Source organism: Typopeltis vanoorti, chromosome 21, assembly GCF_054136105.1.
Source record: "Typopeltis vanoorti isolate ZY-2024b chromosome 21, IOZ_Tvanoo_1.0, whole genome shotgun sequence".
Lineage (NCBI taxonomy): Eukaryota > Metazoa > Arthropoda > Arachnida > Uropygi > Thelyphonidae > Typopeltis > Typopeltis vanoorti.
In genome coordinates, this window is record NC_143569.1 from 63325381 (window position 1) to 63346121 (window position 20741).

The 20741-nt window shown below is 34.4% G+C and overlaps 1 protein-coding gene across 1 annotated transcript in view; it reads left to right on the top strand.

The window, feature by feature from the left end:
* Nucleotides 1-20741, top strand: part of Cul3 (cullin 3) — a 480205-nt gene that overhangs the window by 298675 nt on the left and 160789 nt on the right. The window contains exon 10 of the mRNA XM_090411507.1: nucleotides 15385-15555. Coding sequence (XP_090267633.1) covers nucleotides 15385-15555 — 171 coding nt within the window. The remainder of the gene's footprint in view (nucleotides 1-15384; nucleotides 15556-20741) is intronic.

The window sequence follows — 20741 nt, forward strand, 5'->3', positions numbered from 1 at the left end:
CAGAAAGCCTGGACAGATGGGCGAATTCCCGATGATTGGAGTAGAGCTCTAATAGTACCCATATATAAAAAGGGAAATAAAACTGAATGTGATGATTACAGAGGTATTTCCTTATTGAGTGTTCCTGGCAAGATCTATGCAAGTATACTTGAGAAACAGTTGAGAAGAATTGTGGAAGAAAAAGCTTGGTGAAGAACAAGCTGGATTCAGGCCAAATAGAGGCTGTCAGGATCAGATCTTCACTTTACGACAAATAATTGAAAAATATAACAAAGATCTGTATTTAAGTTTTGTCGATCTGGAAAAGGCATATGACAAGATGCCAAGAGAGAAGCTATTCAATATGCTACGTTTATATGGTGTCGGTGGGGCATTATATCAAGCAATACTTAGTCTTTATTTGAGTTGTAAGTCAGCAGTTAGAATTAAAGGAAGTACAGGAAGATGATTTAATGTTAAATCTGGTGTGAGACAAGGATGTACATTATCCCCTCTGTTATTCATTATCTATATGAATCACATTATGAAGGAAAGTGGTATTAAACATGATATCAGAATTGGAGATGTTAATGTCAGTTCTTTGCTTTATGCGGACGATGTTATACTTCTAAATAAATCCGCTACAAGTTTGCAAGAGTCCCTGACTAAATTGAATAACTGTTGTAATAGATATGGTATGAAGGTTAGCATTAAAAAGACAAAGACAATGAAAATAGGTAGAATTGTTGAAAATGTCAATTGTGTTGTGAACGGGGGAACCTGTGGAACAAGTAAAACATTTCACCTACTTAGGCACGATTTTTACTGAAGATGGTAAATTAAATATGGAAATAGACAACAGAATCAACAAAGCTGGTATGGTAGGAAGTCAATTGAATAAATTCATATGGAATAAGAGAGAAATTAGTCGGAACACTAAATTAGCTGTATACAAGACAGTGTTCAAACCAGTTTCAACTTATGGATCTGAGAGCTGGGTCACTTGACCAAAGACTAGAGACTACAGATATGAGAGTCCTGAGCAAGATTAGGGGTGTGAACAAATGGCATCAATGGCAATATCATATTAAAATCGAGGATATTAGGAAAGAACTTGACCACCAGAAGAGGGTAATCCGAAGAAATGTCGCTTGGAGAAGTCAAAAGTAAAGACAATGCTGATTTTTTTTTCTACGATTCCAAGGGCATTATCCAATTATCCACAATGAATTTGTTCCGCCTGCCCAAATACTCAATGGTGAGTTTTATCTCGAAGTTTTGAAGCGATTGATAGCGAGAATTCGTTGCGTGTGGCATGAATATCATGACGACCGACTGTTTGTGAAAACACACTGTCACTCTTAGCACTATAACTCAGCTTCTAATGAAACAATTGTCATAAACAGTTGACACAACAAAAAGATACAACAGGTGGTGCCACTAGTTTATTCTATTTCAAAAAGTTCAGTTTCTTTTTGGACAGAGGGTGTATATCAGTATGCTGTGATCTTTTGATTGATATGAAGTTTCTTATACATATTTATAAAAGACATCAACTGTGTCATCTTTATTTGCTGTGGCATCAAATATTGTGTTTTTTTTTTTTTTTGAAATCAAGATTAGAAGACGACCTTATAATTTGAATATTTAAATATACATCTCATGGATTTATATGTATTTGTAATACATATAAATATTTGTGTACCATATTTTTTGGATGATAAGACGCACCCTAAATTTATGGGACAATTTTTAGAAAAAATATATTATTACATAAAAATATTCACAAACCTTCAATTTCATTTTTTATTACCATGACTTGTATCAACAGCATTCACTTTGTCTTCACTCCTCTTGGCACTATCACTTGTCTCGTTACTGTCACTTTTCATATTATTGTCTGAACTATTGTTATCACTCTCTTCAAAAACTAAGTCATCTTCAGTACCATTTATCGCATTACTTATGGCACATTTTTTAAAAGACTTAATAATTGCCTCATTCATACAAAACCGCATATGCTTGCCAAATAACTACCATTGATGCTTGTAAAGTTTTCATATGTAAATCAGTTATTCCCACATATGCAGCAAACACGTGTTGACTCGCATCAAAAACATGAGAATCCAAGACTTACCTGGTATCACCTACTGTCGGACCATAAGATGCACACCAATTCTAAGTCGATTTCTCTACGTAAAAAGGTGGGTCTTATGGTCCGAAAAATACGGTACATTAGAATTTTAAAGTTTTGTTATGGGTGAATGAACTTGCATGATCAAATTTATTTTATCTCGTGCGTGGTTGGCAGCTCTTATTTTTTGCTGTAGAGTTGATATAATCTATTAGTTGTTGAGGATTGGCATGGTTTATGAAAATCATTTCATGTAAATAATTTCCCTGATTGAATCTTCAGAAATTTTCTTAGATTTAGATTCATTGTATACATGACCCAGAGGTTCAGATGCACTATGAAGTTGATATGCTTCTTTTTCATAGTCTGAAAAATAGAGGAGAGTTTCCACTCTCCTCAAGTACTTGTTCAGATCTAATAACACTAAAATTATTCTTTCTGGAATAAGTGCCTTTATTCCCTCTCTACTCAACCTCCCCAACCCTTTTAAAAACAATCTTTAGTTTTACAAAGACTGTACCAATGTGTTAAAAATGCTAATATATATATGTATATGTCGATAATATTTACTGACTGAATTCCAAGATAATAGAAAAACAAGTAAATGTAATATAACCACACTAGTTTCGTAGGAATGCTGACATATATATAAAATAATAATAATAATCAGTAAATCTACAGCAGAGTTTCTGTAGGCCAAATGCACTCAACTTCTCTCCTGCTCAAATGACAGTTGACCTTCTGGTCCATTAGTCAGGGCTTCTTGCAAAACCACTGTTATATTTCATATGAACTTGCCCATAGCATGCTTTCTCTGGTCTTTTGCAAGTGGTTATCAGAAAACTTCTCGTTAGTCTTGATACACATAAATCATCCACTGCTCCAGATGGTATCTCTCAAGTTGTGCTAAATATTTTGCACTAGATTAATACCCCATCCTGTATTGCCTATATAGGTCATTATACTAATTTGGTATCTACTCAATAGCATGTAAGCAAACCTTGATCTTGAATACCCTTAAAAGGGAGATAAAAGTGAGCTCAAACTCATTTCATCTTACCAACTCTTGGACAAAGGTGGAGAGATTTGGAGAATCACATGTGATTTCTCTTGATATTTCAAAGGATCATGTCTGCCATCTCAGGTCTCCCTCCTACTCTTTGTGAGTGAATTGCATGTCACTGTGGTTGGTACCAGCTCTTATTTTTCTATCAATGTTGAATAGCCTGAGGGTCATCTTTCACCTGCACTTTCTCCTATACATCAGCAGTCCTCTCTCACTAATGTGCAATATTCATAGCTTTACTGATGAAAGTACACTCCATTCCTCTGTGACATTTATAAAACCTTGTAATAATTATGACTCATGCTTAAAGATCTACACTGGTGTCCAAAAGCTAAGGATGAAGTACATAGTTACCTATATATGCACGTGAAAAAATTTTCATGACTAAAGCCCAAATGTGGACATAAATTTATTGCCAGCATTCTAATAAATTATATTACACAAAAAATGTGTTATAAATTTTGTACAGATTAAATTGCAGTATGTTTTTGGCAAAAGTTACAAATTTCCTAAGGACATAGTTAAGGAATTAATGTACATTGCTTACAGAAAACTATACACAGAAAGAGAGAGGCATTTCTTTATGTAATATATCCACCCCGAACTGCGATGCACCTCTCACAACGTTGTACTATGCTTGTCACCAAGTGATACATGAGTTCTTCGGGTACACTGGCCCACTCCTCCTTCAGAGCAAGGATAAGGCCTTGTTTGTATTCTGGAGTGTTTCAAGCAGCAATGCATCTCCCTATTACATCCCAAATGTGTTCTATGAAGTTGAGATCTGGGGAGCATGCTAGCAACTCGATTTGATTAATATTCCCAGTCTCTAGAAGTATTTCCACTGCTCATGTATGATGTGGTGTGGCACTGTCATCCATAAAAATGAATTCTTTGCCTACAGCACCATGAAACAATCAAACATGATGTTGAAGAACTTTGTTGCAATATCGTTGACCAGTCATAGTTCCTTTTTTCAACACCGTGTAGCTCGGTACGTCTCTTAAGCATAATGCCTCCCTACACCATGACCTCAGCATTGTCATGTCTATCCCTTTCAAGAACATTCTCTGAATGGTAAGCATTACCACTTTCACACAAGTGTCATCTAGAATCAGAGGAAAGACAAAAATGACTCGTCTGTAAAGAGTGCATTAGTCCATTGGTGTCTTGTCCAATTTTTTTATGGATACAGCACCATCGAAAACATGTTCTACGATAAGCTGTGGATAAACAGATGCAGACTACAGGCCGTTAACCATATAGGCCTACTTGTTGCATATAACTTGCCACAGTTTGTTGAGATATCTGTGTGCTTGTGTTTGAATGGAGCCAATTTGCAAACTGACTTGCCATGGTGCGTCAGTTACATTTTGCTGTTAAAATCTGTCTTCATGCTTGTGGTAGAGTGAGGGTGACCTTTTAACAATTGTCTAGAACACATTCTGTTGGTTTGAATGCTTCCAAGAGCCTGGATACAGCACTATGTGAGATTTCAAGCTCCCTGGCAATATCAGTAATTCTGTGGTCTTCTTCAAGCTTTACAATAATTTTTTCCCATGTGAAATCATCTAGATAATGTCTTTGAGACATTACAAAACATCCAAGTTTTCAACTTTATTCCTTCAAGAAAAGAACTTCCTTCAAATACAGTTTGCTTAGCGCAGCCTTTTGCTTTTTTATCCTATTGAGTGGTACCATATGACCCCTTTGTGCACTTTTCGAAAATTTGAATTGCACCCACTTGCTATTCAAAACTGTCAGTTATACAAATTGCCACAAGTTGATTCATCTGAATTCGTACTTCTAATCTTCAGAAATAATGTTCATCCTTAGGTACACTAGTATACTATAACAGCAGTGCATTAAACACTGATCTTATAGACATTCTCAGGTGCAACTAAGATAATTTAGTGAATTTTAATGTTGCCAAAACACAATGCTATCTTATTTTATAGAAGAAAGACTCTCTCTCTCACTTTTCATAACATCCTGTTCATCGGCCATGATCAGTTTTGTCTTTTTAGGCTAACTTCAACATATAGCTTGTCCTGGCATAAACCCATGTCTATAGTCTCTTCAGCCTCAAAAAGCTACTTGTTAGTCTTTTTGTTCTGAACATTTCTTTGCTCAACCCCTAACACTATATAAATCCCAAATCTGCCTGACTTTAGAATATTGTTCTTGCATCTGGGGTGGCACACACACATACCAAAAAAAAACTTCTTCAAAATGTTTATATCCAGAAGAAGCTGTTTGCTTTATTGATGACTCCTCTTTCATTGACTCCTTCCAACTGCTTTCCCATAGCTACTCTGTTTCTGTGTTAGTCTTTTCTGTAGATATTTCTACAGATGCTAATGTTGTATGAGCAGTCACCTGCAGCTCAACATCAAAATATTGTTCACCTTCAAACTAACCAAACCAACTTCTCATCCTCTTCCTTCATTCCATATACCCTGTGATCTTTAGAATTTTCCTTATGCTTCTTCTCCAAGTATAAGCTATAACACTTCAGTAGGCATATTTTCCTTTCTTTTAACCAAGTCTTGTCCACACTCAGTACTTTCATGTTGTAGGTCTTGAGACCTGTTGTGTGGGATTTTGATATAAAAAGAAAAAAATAAATTCAAGATGTATCTGTAATGGAACAGGGTACAGAGTTTTTTGGAGGCTGTGGATGTAACTTGTTTGTGCCAGAAGAGGCTAGATGTGTAAGTAGGCTTAAAAAGATAAACCTGATCTTGACTAGAACTCCGAATGTTAATCCATAGTTAAAGAAAGTAACATGAGAATTTTTTTTTTTTTTAACAAGAAATATGACAGGTCTTCATTTAAGAAGCACTGGAACTCCAAGGTTTTCTCTTTCACATTACACTCTTCCCCCCCTTTCCCCCACAGAATAACAAGCAATTGAATTTAAGGTATTATTATGAAAGATCTTGAAACTTGAACATTTGAGTACTGAAAGGTTTTTTAAATGAAGAGAAATGAAGTGTACTATCAGCAGCAGAACTGTGATTAGGATGTGTGATCATTGAGTAAAAGTTGGTAATATATTGGATGAATGTGAGCAAAAGATAGATCCCTGGGATACTCCAGCATTAATTCAGAATGAAGTTGCACATGTCAGCTAAAATTAAGTGAATATAATTCAGAATTAAGTGAATAGGTGCTTTTGTATTTTAATTTACTCTTTTGCATTTCTTTATTCTACATCTTTATTTTTATCTCTACATTTTTTTGATTCTCCACAGTGATTTCCATTTTTGTTTTATAATGTAGATTATCACAAAAGTTACCCAAAATTTTACAGTTTATGGTGACTAATTTTACACAATTTTAATTTGTGGCATTAGTAATATTCCTCCATGCATTGCAGGCTGGAATTATTATACTGTTTATATATACAGTAAAACCCCGTTTTTACGTTTCCGCAATTTACGTTTTCCTGCCATTTACGTCTTTTTCCGTTGGTCCCGTGTTAAGGCCTGTTCTTACGATATATTGTTTTCCCGCCATTAACAACTTGAAGTGGACGTTATTTCCCGTGATTTGTGTTTTTTTCCTCTGGGTGGCAATACTGATTTTTGAATCGATTTCTGTGGAAATTGCATATTTCTGTTCCCAGATGGCGTTGCTTTCTGCTGTAGTTTCGTTTCCACCATCACGGCTTGCAGCAGTAATGTAGTGATGAGCGATACCGTGATTTTTCAATCACAGTACGAATTGATATTGCAGAATTAAACATAGGTCTGCAATTACTTTAGACAAAAAGTTGAAAATAATTCGTATGTATGAAGACGGGAAAATTATATAAAAAATTATTGCTTGGGATATAAATCGACCTATTTCGACAGTGAATACGATAGTGAAGGATTAAGTTCGCATTATTCAAACCATGAAAGGTGCAGTAACATTACCAATCATTACCAAGTAGAGGCTGGCCCAATTTCAGAGATGGAGAAATTGTTGTCTCACTGGATCGAGGATCTGACACAGAAGTGGATACCATTGAGTTTTCTGATTATCCAGGAGAAGGCTAGGTCTTTACATAAAGATTTACAAGAGAGAGGGGGGGGGGATATTTGCCTGAGCAATTATTTAATGTTGACAAAACGGCTCCGTTTTGGAAGTGGATGTCAACACGGACATTTATTGCAAAAGAGGAAAAATCTATGCCTGGATTCGAGGTCGCAAAAGATCAGATCACTGTTATGATTGGCGGGAACACTTCGAGGGACTTGAAACTTAAACCACTTACAGTGTACTATTCCCAGAGACCATGGGCCTTTAAGAACATTGACCCGAGTAGGCTGCCCGTAATCTGGAAATCCAATACCAAGGCTTGGGTTACACTTGTGCTGTTTGCAGACTGGTTCAATAACCACTTCATTCCCCAGGTGAAGGAATATTGTGCCAAGAAAGGAATCCCATTTAAAGTGCTTCTCCTCCTGGACAATGCCCCCAGCCACCTGGAAGAGTTGGATGACTTTCATTCTGACGTAAAAGTTGTTTAGCTGCCTCTTGGAACCACTGCACTGTTGCAACCTATGGATCAAAGCGCTGTTGTGACTTTCAAAGCCTACTATCTGCGGCGTATGTTTTTCCCAAGCAATCAAGGCCATTGATAGTAGTGAGGGCATTACTCTACATGATTTCTGGAAGAATTATAATATCCTTGATGCTATCAAAAACATCGGGTGGCATGGGATGAAGTCAAGCGGACAACAATGAACGCTGTGTGGAAGAAACTCTGCCGCCCAGAAATGATGCAAAATCATTTAAAGGAAGGAGAGCAGACAATGACTGATACGGTTGTTGAGGTGACACAAGAATTACAGCAAGCAACAGAGACGTGTGTGCAACTGGCAGAGCAGTTAGAGCTGGAAGTGGATAACGTTGACATCAACGAGCTTCGTTTGAGTCACGATGAAGAGCTTACTAATGATGACCTTATTCAGTTTTAGGCATTCCAAAGAAAATACTATGCCGATTAAACCGCCAAACTCCAGACGTTAAGAAATTTACAACAAAGGGACTAGCCGAGGCTTTTAACCTGATAGACATGCCACTAACAAAATTAGAATCGATGGATCCAAACACCGAGCGGGTCGAGAATGTTAGCCGCTGTATCCATTCCGATATGTCTAGCTACAAGGCCATCTGCGATGACAAAAAGCATGTGACCACACAATCTACTCTAGACATGTTTGTGAGATGCCGCTCGCAACAACAACGTCAAGATGACAACTCAGACGACCCCGACTACGCTCAGCTTTCAACATCGAGAGGTGTAGAAGTTGCCAGAGAACAGCATTTCCCTTCGCAACCATCCACCTCCAGCACCGACTCTCCCACTACAGATCTAAATTAGCTGTCACAAGACATTTTTTTATTTGAAAAGTGTTACATATTTTAGTTTGTTTTTATATTTTTTTATATATTTTTCATTCTTTTACAGTTTATATCTGAGTAAATTCTGCTGCATGATGTTTCATTTATAAAATAATACTGTGTAAATAATATATATATCTGTATATACATACATACATATAATAATAATAAATATTGCAGTTTCTTACGAAGTTACACTTAAGCAATTTACAAATTCGACTTACGTAAAATTCAAGTTACGTAAAGCTTTACGGAACGCATTACTTACAGTAACTCGGGGGTTACTGTACATATATATATATATATATAGTTTTTTTGTTTTTTTTTTTTTAACTCCATTAATGTCATGTTCATACACAACACCAGTTGATCCAGTTTCCTGTAGACATTAGTGTACATCATCACACACCATTGGCACACTGCCCGTTGGTGTCCGATACCACCTTCACTTTCTTCTTCCACCTTTCTTTGTCCAGTGCACAGTGTCGCAGTTTTTGTAACCCTATTCCAACCAGTCCTTTATGTTGTCTATCCATTCTGTGGTCAACCTTTTCTGTTTACACCATCCATAATACCAAACATGGATGTCTTTATCTTTTGATCCTTGCTCATTCTGCAGATGTGTCCAAATAATTGCAGCTTCTGTTGTATAATATTTTACATTAAATTCTCATTTGGTTCCATCTTCTGATAGTTCTTCATTTGTAATTTTCTGTTTCCATCCTATTCTTAGAATCTTCCTATAACAGGTTTTTTCAAATGCCAAAATTCTTTTTCTTGATTCCTAATGTATTACCAATGTTTCAGATCCATACAGTACACTGTTAAAGATGCATGTTTCTAGTACTCTTAATTTCGTTTGCAGGCTGATATCTTTACTTTTTCAGATGTTATCCATGGCCTGCAGATTTGATCTTCCCTTTACAAACCTGATCTTTATTTCTTTTTTTTGCAGTCCAAGTCATATATCATTTTACTTCCCAAATATGTGAATTGTTCTAAGTTTTCTATATCAGTTCCATCTACTTGTATCTTTTGTTTCATGTTCTTCTCACCAAATATAATTCTCTTTGTTTTTTCAAAGTTCATAACGAGTCCCTATCTCTTCCCTTCCCCATTTAACAGTTTCACTGTTTTTTTTTAGTTCTCTTTCATCTTCGATAATAATAACAACTGCAAATTTCAGATTGTTAATTCTCACCCCATATACTGTTATTCCTTTTACACCTTCCTTCATTTTGTCCATTGCTCTTTCTAAATGTGCAATTAAATGCTTGGTGATATTGGGTCCCCCCCCCCCCCCCTGTTTATTTCTTCTGCTTGTTCTAAACCATTTCCCCAAATCCTCACCTATTCTAACTGCTTTAATTTCAGACAAATTATGGAGACTACAACCATGTTAGAATAATTATTTTAATTTTCCGACATTTCTACCTTCATATTAAGGTCATTATCTGGACTATACACATTATATATATATATATATATATATATATATATATATATATATATATATATATATATATTACATTTCACATAGTATGCTAAAGAGACAATAATTTGATCATTGGTTATTCTACTGGTATGATCTCTAGTGAAAAAAATAATAAAAATAAAATAAATAAATGAAATATAATAAAAATAACTATATCAAAGCTATATTCTGTTTATGACAACATCAGAGAAAAATTTTTTCATATATTTATTACAGCAAAAGTGATTATTATTATATCACACCTCCAGGGAGTACAAAGACTCATCGAGAGAGAGGGCATCAACTCTACAACTCTGTCTCACTACTCCACCAACCTTCATCATCTAACACCAATGCTGACTACCACCACTAATGCTTTCACAGACAATCAAAAACATCCATGCTCACGACAGGATTCAAACCCGCAGCCTTTTGGATGGAGAGCAGATACGTTAACCACTCGGCCAACCAGGCTGGCCGATAACTCATATCCAAATTTCTTAGACTTAAAGATCGACAATATTCAGAAAACCAATGGACAAATTTTAATTTCTTCACAGTGAATGAAAACAGCCAACCACAAGCCAGTGATAGCAACCAACCAACCAGAAGTAAGGGATAAAAGTGAGCCACCAATGGCCTTTAGCAAACAGTCACGTGATCGACCTATCTAACCACGCCCTGAACAATGATGATTTACCATAATGAAGCTTAAGATTTAATAATGAAGGGGATACAAATCCTTTGATGTTTATCTGCCAGTAAGCGAAACTCTAAGAACTAGGACTAAGATCTATGAGTTTCATACCGAAAAACTATCGGTAAATCCAAGTGTAGGTAACCACTTAGTAGTACAACAACAAGGAAACTCATATCCAAGGTGGAGCAAGCTCTCTCACTAACGTTGATATTTTCTCATAATGTAAAAACAAAGCCCCTAGAGGATGTAATACTGTAATTACATTATGAGGAGAGGTCACTACCCAGACCGGTTTCAACCTTTTTTGAGGTCTCATCAGTGAGCAAGTAGACCTGGAAGATAACAAGGTTTAAGTGAAAAGAACTTGCACCTTCACTATATGAATGCCATAAAGGACCTCTCCTCATAATGTGATTACAGTATTACATCCCCTCGGGGTTGTGTTTTTACATTATGAGAAAATATCAAGGATAGTGAGGGAGCTTGCTCCACCTTTGATACGAGTTGCCTTGGTGTTATACTACCAAGTGGTTACTTACAACTTGGATTTGCCGATAGTTTTTTGGTATGAAACTCATAGATCTTAGTCCTAGTTCTTAGAGTTTTGCTTACTGGCAGATAAACATCAAAGAATTTGTATCCCCTTCATTATTATTAAGGTTGCCAGAAAAATAGCCTTTTGAAGCTTAAGATTTCTTCCAACCACCACAGCTGATAAAATACATATGGAAACCCTGAACATTTTAAATGTAAATTATACGAAAACATGATGTCTTCAAAGCTGTGTTTTTTTTAGTGTGTTAATGACACCTAGTTTTTGTGTTGGGTGGTGGTGGTAGGAGTTTATGTGTATATATTGTCCAGTATGTAGGTTTCTGGTAAACAGTAAAGGAAAGACTGCGAGAAACAAGGAAGGAAGACGTGTGACAAGTATATCTAGTAAAGGAAGTATGTTCTGCTTTTCAATCTTAGTTGTGAATTATGTGCGTTTGTATTTGTTTGTTTAGGTGGCTGCGGAAAGTGTCTAATGTCTGGCAGCCATGGGACCAGATAGTGAAAACATCGTAAACGTATCTAAGCCAGGATTTCGGTTTTAAAGGAGAGGAATGTAGAGCACGTTGTTCAAAATATTCCATATAAAAGTTAGCAATTGCAGGGGGGGGGATAATGGTGAGCCTGTGGCTGTGCCTTCTTTTTGTAGGTAGAAAGCGTTTTGCCACACAAAATAGCCAGAACATAGTACAAAGAGTGCTGTGATGTCAAGAGAAATTTGTCCTGTATTAGAAGGATTGTGTAGTTGATTGGGACATTTGTGAAGAGGGCAGAGAAGGAAGAGACTTTTTTTCGATTTTGTTTACAAAGTTGGTGTTTTTAATATGGGGGGGGGGGGAATGACCTGCCAACTCCTTGAATGTTGATGCTAGTTTCTTGACTAGGTGATAATTGGGGCTGTCTATACTTTCAACTGTCGGCCGCAGCAGTACATTCTCTTTGTGAATCTTTGGTAAACCATAAATTCTTGGGGAACGAGTGTAGTATGGAAGTAATTTTTTTTAACAAACTCTTCAGGCCAAGAAGTAACTGATTTAAGTAGCTTTTTTATTTGCTTTTTTATTCGATTAGTTGGGTTATAGTTAACAAATTGTCTGGGACTATTAGATTCATTTTTTCTAAATATGTTGTTCAGGTTAAAATAACCATGGCACTGCCTTTATTAGTTCTAGTGATTACGATATCCAGATTTAATTTTAGCAATTTCAAAGTTGCCAGTTCAGATTTAGTTAGGTTTCTAGTTATTGTTTTCGTATAATTTACATTTAAAATGTTCAGGGTTTCCAAATGTATTTTATCAGCTGTGGTGGTTGGAAGAAATCTTAACCTTCATTATGGTAAATAAAATCTAATTTGTTAATCTTCCTGGGTGCCACAGCAAAGTTTAAGCCCTTGCTGAGTACTGAGAGTTTATCATTGTTCAGGGAGTGGTTAGATAGGTTAATCACATGACTGTTTGCTGAAGGCCATTAGTGGCTCCCTGTTATCCCTTACTTTTGGTTGGTTGGTTGGTTGTTATCTGGCTTGTGGTTGACTGTTTTTGTTCACTGTGAAGAAATTCAAATTTGTCCATTGTCTTTCTGAATATTGTCGATCTTTAAGTCTAAGAAATTTAGATATGAGTTTTACTTTCTTTGTTTCAAGGATATGATTAGCGGAGTTGTCCATAATCCTCTCAGGGATATCCCAAATATCTGGATTCAAACAGTTTAAGAGTTTAGATTTTAAATTACAACCCGATTTTAAGCAAAAGCCAAGTTTTTTTGAGTGGTTTGAATCTGCTCTCTGAGCAACGCTTTCTCCGTATGATGGTATATTCATAGTGCCTTTGCTGAGGTGAATTTTCTTTTCAGTTTGATGCAGTTTGGAATAATATTGCTGTCTCTACAACATTTTAAAAATGCCAGTCGATTAATCAAAACATAAAAATGCATCTTTAGCTTACAATAGCGAATGCATTGCTTGTGCGTTGAATCTTCATGAATTATGAGCATCCTTTCCTTTAGTGTTACATAGTGATCATCATTCATTTCAGACAAATTATGGAGACTACAACTGTGTTAGAAATAATTATTTTAATTTCCCGACATCAGATCAAAATGTGGTATGAACGTAAATTTAAGGAGGCCTGTGAAATTCTTATCAACCACCCTAATTTTAATAATAATGATGGTCTAAAAATCCCAAGAATATGGAAGGCACATATTCTACCCATAAATTTATAATTAACCCTGAGAGTTAATTATAAATAGGACTATAGGTAATCCAGGATCTTAAATCTAATATAACAACTCTCATGTTAAATTAGGACATCACTTTTGCTGTAATAAAACTATGTGAAAAAATTTTTCTCTGATGTTGTCATAAACAGATTATAGCTTTGATATAGTTATTTTATTATATTTCATTTATTTATTTTATTTTTATTTCATTAATTTTTTTTTCACTAGAGGTCAGGCCAGTAGAATAACCATTGAGCAAATTATTCTCTTTAACATACTGTGTGAAATGTAATATAGCTTGTCTCTGTATATATATATATGTATACTCCAGACGATGACCATAATATGAAAGTCAAAACATCGGGAAATTAAAATAATTATTTCTAACACGGTTGTGGTCTCCATAATTTGTCTGAAATGAATGCTGATGACCGTGTAAAGCTAAAGGAAAGTATTCTAACTGCAGCCATTGCATTCTTTTAAACATCTTTTAATAGGACTATTAGTTTTCTGGTCAATGCTGTCAAATGCCTAATGAAAAATCAACAAAGCAAGTATATATGTTTTTGTTTTTTTTCTCCTGGCTTTCTCTGCTATTAACCGCATTATCAAATCTATTGAATTGTACTTCTATCTTTCCTAAATCCTGGTTGCTCGACCACAAGGTTTGCTTTCAGTTGTGTTCTCAACCTTTCTGTCAATATCATCGTCATCATCACCTTATCAAGGTGCCTTGTCAAAGCAATTGTTTTAATAATTTTTACATTTTAGCTTATTTCGTTTCTTGTATAATGTCTAATATCGATTTCACCTACTCCCCTGGCATTTTCCTTTCCTTACCATATTACATAGTTGGTGCATTTCTGTAACCATACTTTTGCCAACATATTTAATCATTCTCTAGCATTGTTATTATTACCAAGACTCTTGTGTTTTAGCTGTCCTTTTGCTTTTTCTACTGTGATGATACCTGCTGCTTCAATTCTTCAATCAGTTTTCTAACTCCATCTAAATCTAGTTTTTCTTCATGTAGCTCACTACAGTATCTTGTCCAATGCCGTACAATTTTATCTTTATTCATCAAATACGTTGCCTTTTTCATCTTTAATCGTGATCTGTTGTGTAGTGTACATCAATAAAAACTTATTAGTTAGGGACACTAGAGTTAAGCAATCGCTGTTAATATTATGAAAGCAACTATTATGTTTCCATCACAAAAACTAAGTGGATGTCAACATACCATTTATTTAATTAACTTAGCTAATGTCTGTTGACTGAAAGCACATAGTGAAAACACAATCATCCTATAATGCACATTAGAATACTATTTACAGCCTATGAAAAAAGTAGATTGATTTGTGTAATGCAGAGGTTACTGGTGATTAAATCATGACATTACCATCTCTCTCCTCCATTCAGATTTGCACCCATGCTTTTTTTGCTTAAAATCACTCAAGTAATCGCTTAAAATTGCCCCTGGAAGGTTGGAGATTTCTTATGTGTTGGTACTCTATATATGCTTGCACTTTGTATTGTTGTAATTGACATTAGCCTTTTTCTCTACAGTCAGCCAGTTTTAGGTTAAATTTATTTTGTATTTCATTTCTTCTGAACCGCTCATCTTTAGAACACATTACATCACTGTACTGAAAGTTCCTTACTGAAAACTGGAGGAAATAAGACTTAGTGTTTGTATAAAAAGTAAATAAATAAATACAAAAATCCATGTGTGTTTTATAGCAGTATATTTATTTATTTTTCATAAAGAAAGTATAAAGAAAATATTTCTTAGAACAATTTGTTCTTTTTTATTGATATCCCCCATAAAAATGACTTAATTGCTATTCTTTGTATTTGCAGATGACTGAACAAGAAATTGAACAGGTTTTAGACAAGACAATGGTTTTATTCAGATATTTACAGGAAAAAGATGTATTTGAACGTTACTATAAACAACATTTGGCTAAACGCCTGCTACTCAATAAGAGTGTGTCAGATGACTCTGAAAAAAATATGATATCCAAATTAAAGGTATATCACTGTATTATTTACTTTTTTTAATTCTTTAGTGTGGTTTTTTAATATACTAAATATGTCAGTGACTTAGGATGATTATTGCTGATAATTGTTATTTAGGAATAGTTATTTAATGAATGATTCTATTTATTTCCTGTTATTTTGGTATACTGAGAAGTTTATCTATCTATCTCTCCCTTCCATCTGTTACAGATGGGTTGGGTCTCCTCCTAATGAGGAGTCATGGCAAAATAATGCAGCCAGCAAGCCACTACTCTGCTGCATCCGTAATGGTGATATTCATGACTGTAGTCCATGTGTGTTCACAGGGCCAGTTTGCCTGCTTGTGGGATGAAAAATCCTAGCTAAACTGGGGGGGGGGGGCCTACTGCCTGCACCCAAGACCAGCTAACTTGACTGAGGAAGATCCTCGAGCTCCTCACGTCTCTGGCAGGAATCGAACCTAGGACACTCCTTCCCCAGGCATTTTGTTGCGAAGTGCACAGCCACTAAGCTAACCACGCAGACAGAAACATGTACATTAATATGATAGTTAATTATATTTTCACCACTATATTATTTTTTTTTTAATTCTTTAGTGTGATGTCTTTAGTTTGGTTTTTTAATATACTAAATATGTTCAGTGACTTAGGATGATTATTTCTAATAATTGTTATTGAGGCATAGTTATTTAATGAATGATTCTGTTTATTTCCTGTTATTTCAGTATACCTGAGAAGTTTATTTACATGTCAATAACATGTTAAGAAAAAGTAATTGTATTTTTCTTTTTGGTTAAGTTATAGTTCTGTCTTTTTTTTCATAATGTCAAAGAATTAAATAGAAAAAAATCATATTTTGTATACATATTATATTCTCTCTCTCTGTACATAGAATGTCAGAGAGAGAGAGAGTTTCAGCTTAGAATGTTCTTTTTAATCACTAAAAATCTATCTTTTACTTTCTATCACTCCTAACATTACTAACCATTCTGAACTTTTTGATTTCCTTTCTTTAAATGTTTATTATTATTATTATTATTATTATTATTTGACACCTCCAGGGAGTCCAAAGACTCATCGAGGGAGAGTGTGCCAACAGCATCGAGCGATTGGTCACCTTCCAACTACTAACCGCGCTCAAACTTACTTAACTGAGCCATTAGTAGCAAAGCTCTACCAATCGACCAACCTTTGCCGGCAAATGTTTATTTTCTACAGTCCAGCCTTATGGAATAGTGATGTTACCTTCCATCGAGTTTTAATTTTCAAAACTCCAACTGGCTTTCCTTTTTTTCAACTTCACTGATTCAGTAGACAGAGATGTCAAGGCATTTTGCTATGACTAATGGCTTAAAAATGTTTACATGCCTCTCAGAATAACATGAACTCCTAACCACTTTCCAAACATACACTAGGCAATTCAGACCACAACTATCAATGACTTCTTCTCCCATGGAGCAACAACATTAACATCAGTTGGTGTGTTCTTGTTGATTTCTACGCTTCACTTCCTTGGATAGATTATTTTCAGTCTTCTTATCACTGAACTAATTCTTATTGGTATTGAAACATTCATTCCACTTTAAATTCAAGAGATGGTTCAAGCATATCACTTTCTTTCATTGAAATCTCCATCTTCTATTTCTATTTAAACTAAAGCTCAGAATAGCTGCAAGCAAAACTATCAAAGCATCCAAAATCAAATTTGAGGGGACCAAAAGCAGGAAACTTGAATTATATTCCAATATAATAATACTTTCTGAGCTCTGCCAAAACTGCTGGCTCTGACTTTTTCCCAGTGCCACTTCTGCTTCTTGTGTATCAGATGGTTCTTTTGCCATTCCATATACATAGTATTCAGTGTTTGTTTGATTTTTCACCAAATGGAGATCACAAGAATCTTGTCCAAACTGGATACTGCCAAAATATCTCCTGATTGTTGTGACGGTTGTGTTCCACAGTTCACATTCTTTGTCATTTTTTCACTAGTATGTATTCTGTATTGTAGCAGTTCTTTCATATTCAACCGATTCCTAAAAAAAAGGCAATAGATCTTAACTAAAAAATTACTCTTCAATTTCTAGAGTAAAGGAAAAATCATCTACAGTCAAATTGTGTTACCTGGAAGTCTCTTGAAATCTTGAAACTAATAAACAATTGATGTTATGGATTCTGCCGCTATCAATCAACAGGTTCTGGCTCATATCATCCATCATTTGCCAGTTGTCACAGAAAACTGAATGAAATCTCAATTAGTTGCTCTTGTTATCTTTGAAGGATTTGATTACAGTAGTATCTCGCTAATCCGAACTGCGGTTTAAAAGAAAAAAAAGTTTTATTTATTATGTATTATTATTTTGTGTGCTGTTATTTTTATTTAATAATTATTATTTTAACTATTATTATTTATTTTATTATTATTACAGTACAGTATATATATTTTTCATACTGTCGATTGTATGGTTACACTGTAGGCCTATTTTGATTTATTGTGTGTTCACGTTTGCTATTTTATACTGTATACAGCATGTACTGTATTGTCAGCATGAATCACCTCTGTCAAGTGTCATGGAAAAAACTGTGGCCTTCTAGAATTTAGAAAGATAACTACGGTGTTATACAAAAAACGGAAATTTAAAACTGGCATAATTTGGTTAAAAATATAAATCCAAATGTTGAAATTTCACAAACAGATGTTACGGAATGGATTACAGACAGAACCGAAAGTGAATTCGAAATCAAATCAGATGCTTAAATTATAAATATGATGCTACAGAATGAATTTGCAGATGATGATGACGATAAAGAATTTGAAGGAAAAAAAAGTAAAACACAAAGAAGCAGTTGACAGTTTTAATATGTGTATAGAATGGGCTAAGCTGAATGATACGCCATTCCACAAAATTTTATTGCTAATGCAGCTCTGAGAAGAAGCATTTGAAAAACAGTTTTGCTTCCAAGAAGCAAAAGAAAATCAGCGACTTTTTTTTACAAAGAAATAAAAAAAACTTTTTTGTGTGTTGTGTACAAGAAAGTGATATTTTTTATGCAAGTTAAGTCATCTACTGAACTATGCAATTTTATTAAATCAGAATCCTCAACAATACAGGTCCAACAAACTAAATTTTTTACTAAAATAAACTTGTGTACTGTATTATTTTTCAAATTTTATATTACAGTACAGTAGCATTTTTTCTTAATGTTAATTCATTTATTTTAAGAATTAAATTGATGTACCATTAGAATCTGATTATTTTTGTCTTAAACGCTAGTTATTGTTGCCTCTTGGGGAAAAATTCACTAATCTGAACGAGTGCGGTTTTTATTTGTTCGGATTAGCGAGATACCACTATATGTTTGGCACAAAGACTTAATACGTGGTGCTCTTTGTATGGTCTGTCTTTTGACTTCTGCTACTGGATTGAGGGAGGGAGAGAGGAATTAGTTCTACAAGGCTTTGTTCTTCCACTTGTGCTTTTATTTCTATGTACTGTCACTTGTCTGCACATCTAATCCACATGTTTTGATAATAGTATGCTGTACTCCCTTTTCTCAATTCACAAACCTTTCACTACATTAATTATCAACTTCAAATTCTTTAATGGATTATTTCTGACAAGAACTGAATCATTAGACAAATTTCTCTTTTTGGAATGATTCCAAAGGTCTGTTAATATATTACAAATATTTAGTATATAACTATGAATTTTCTTTCTTTTGCTTAAGGTATTAGTTTATCTTTTAACAGCTATTGAATTCTATATGAATCAACAGATTTGTGTGGACAGATCCTCTACTCACATTTGGTATTCTGCACCTAAGACTCTAAAATACTTCACTGAGTACAAAATGGAGCATTTAGGTTATTATTAATGACATCTCATAACAATTATATGCACTCTCGCTCTCTCTTTCTCGTGGACATTGTTTCTGCTGCAGTATTTCCATTGTCCCTGTCCTTTAGAATTGGCATCAGATCCCACTCTCTTAAAAGTGTCATTTTCAACACTCCCTTATTCACACACACACATAACAAATTTTTCTTCATTTTCATTATTTCTACTGTTGTGTTTTATAGTGGTCTCACCCTCTTTATGCATTTTCTGAAGTGCATAATCTTCAAGTCTTCAACTTCTCCACTTTCCTCATATTTATCTTCTATATTATTCTATGTTAGGAAAGTAAATTATACAGGTAACCCTTGTATAATGCAGATGTTAGGTTCCATAGAAATGCAGCATTATGTAAATCGCATTATGTGAGACTCAGATCACATAGAAAAAGTAGGGTTACGTTCCGATTTTTTTTTTTTTTTTTTTTTTTTAATAAAGAACAATGACATATCGAAGAAAAAAATATTTTTATATATTCAGGTAATTCGTGTAAGTTAAGAAAACATAAACTATGAAATAAATGCATAGTATAAAATTATAAAAATTACATATTGTATGTAAAGTTAAGAATAATTCTATTTTTGGAAACTTTGAATCCAGGAGGTGATCTTTCATTTTTCAAAATATAAGTGCGTTTTTATATTTTTTTTTCCAATGTAACCCAGATTTCATCCTCATTGAACACCTGGTCTGAACTATAAATGTTTATAAACTTAGAGGTTTTTGTTTAATAAGATTTTCATTGAAAGGAATTTTCTTTGGAGTGCAATCTTCTATCCAAATCATTAGAGATTTCTCCATTTTTTCTATTAGAATATCATGTACACGAGCAATGCACTTTGCACTTACCATTGACCCAGCAATAACACTTTCTCGGATTTTGTGTTAATTTTGTTTGATTGTTCGAATTGTTGATTCATTTAAATTCAAAGTCCCTGCAACAGCTCTTGGTTTTTCTCCATTTTTCAACCAATCCATGATTTTAATTTTTTCTTTGAAAGAAATGAATTTTCTTTTCAATGTTGATTTTTCCTTTCATTGCAGTTTGTGGCCATTACTGTAAAAAATATTTTTTTTTTTACATAAAAAAGCATTACATATTAATTATATATGTAACTCACCAAAAAATAAAGTTCTCAGCTTGAGATCAACACATTTATGATTTTTAATACGCTTTCCTGGCAGAAAATGAAGACATTTTCAATAATAAACCCTTTACATGGTAAACAATTGACGTACATGTGTGGTAAAGGATATTTCCCCTAATATAAATTCGCTACTTATAACTACATGTGGGATATGGGCA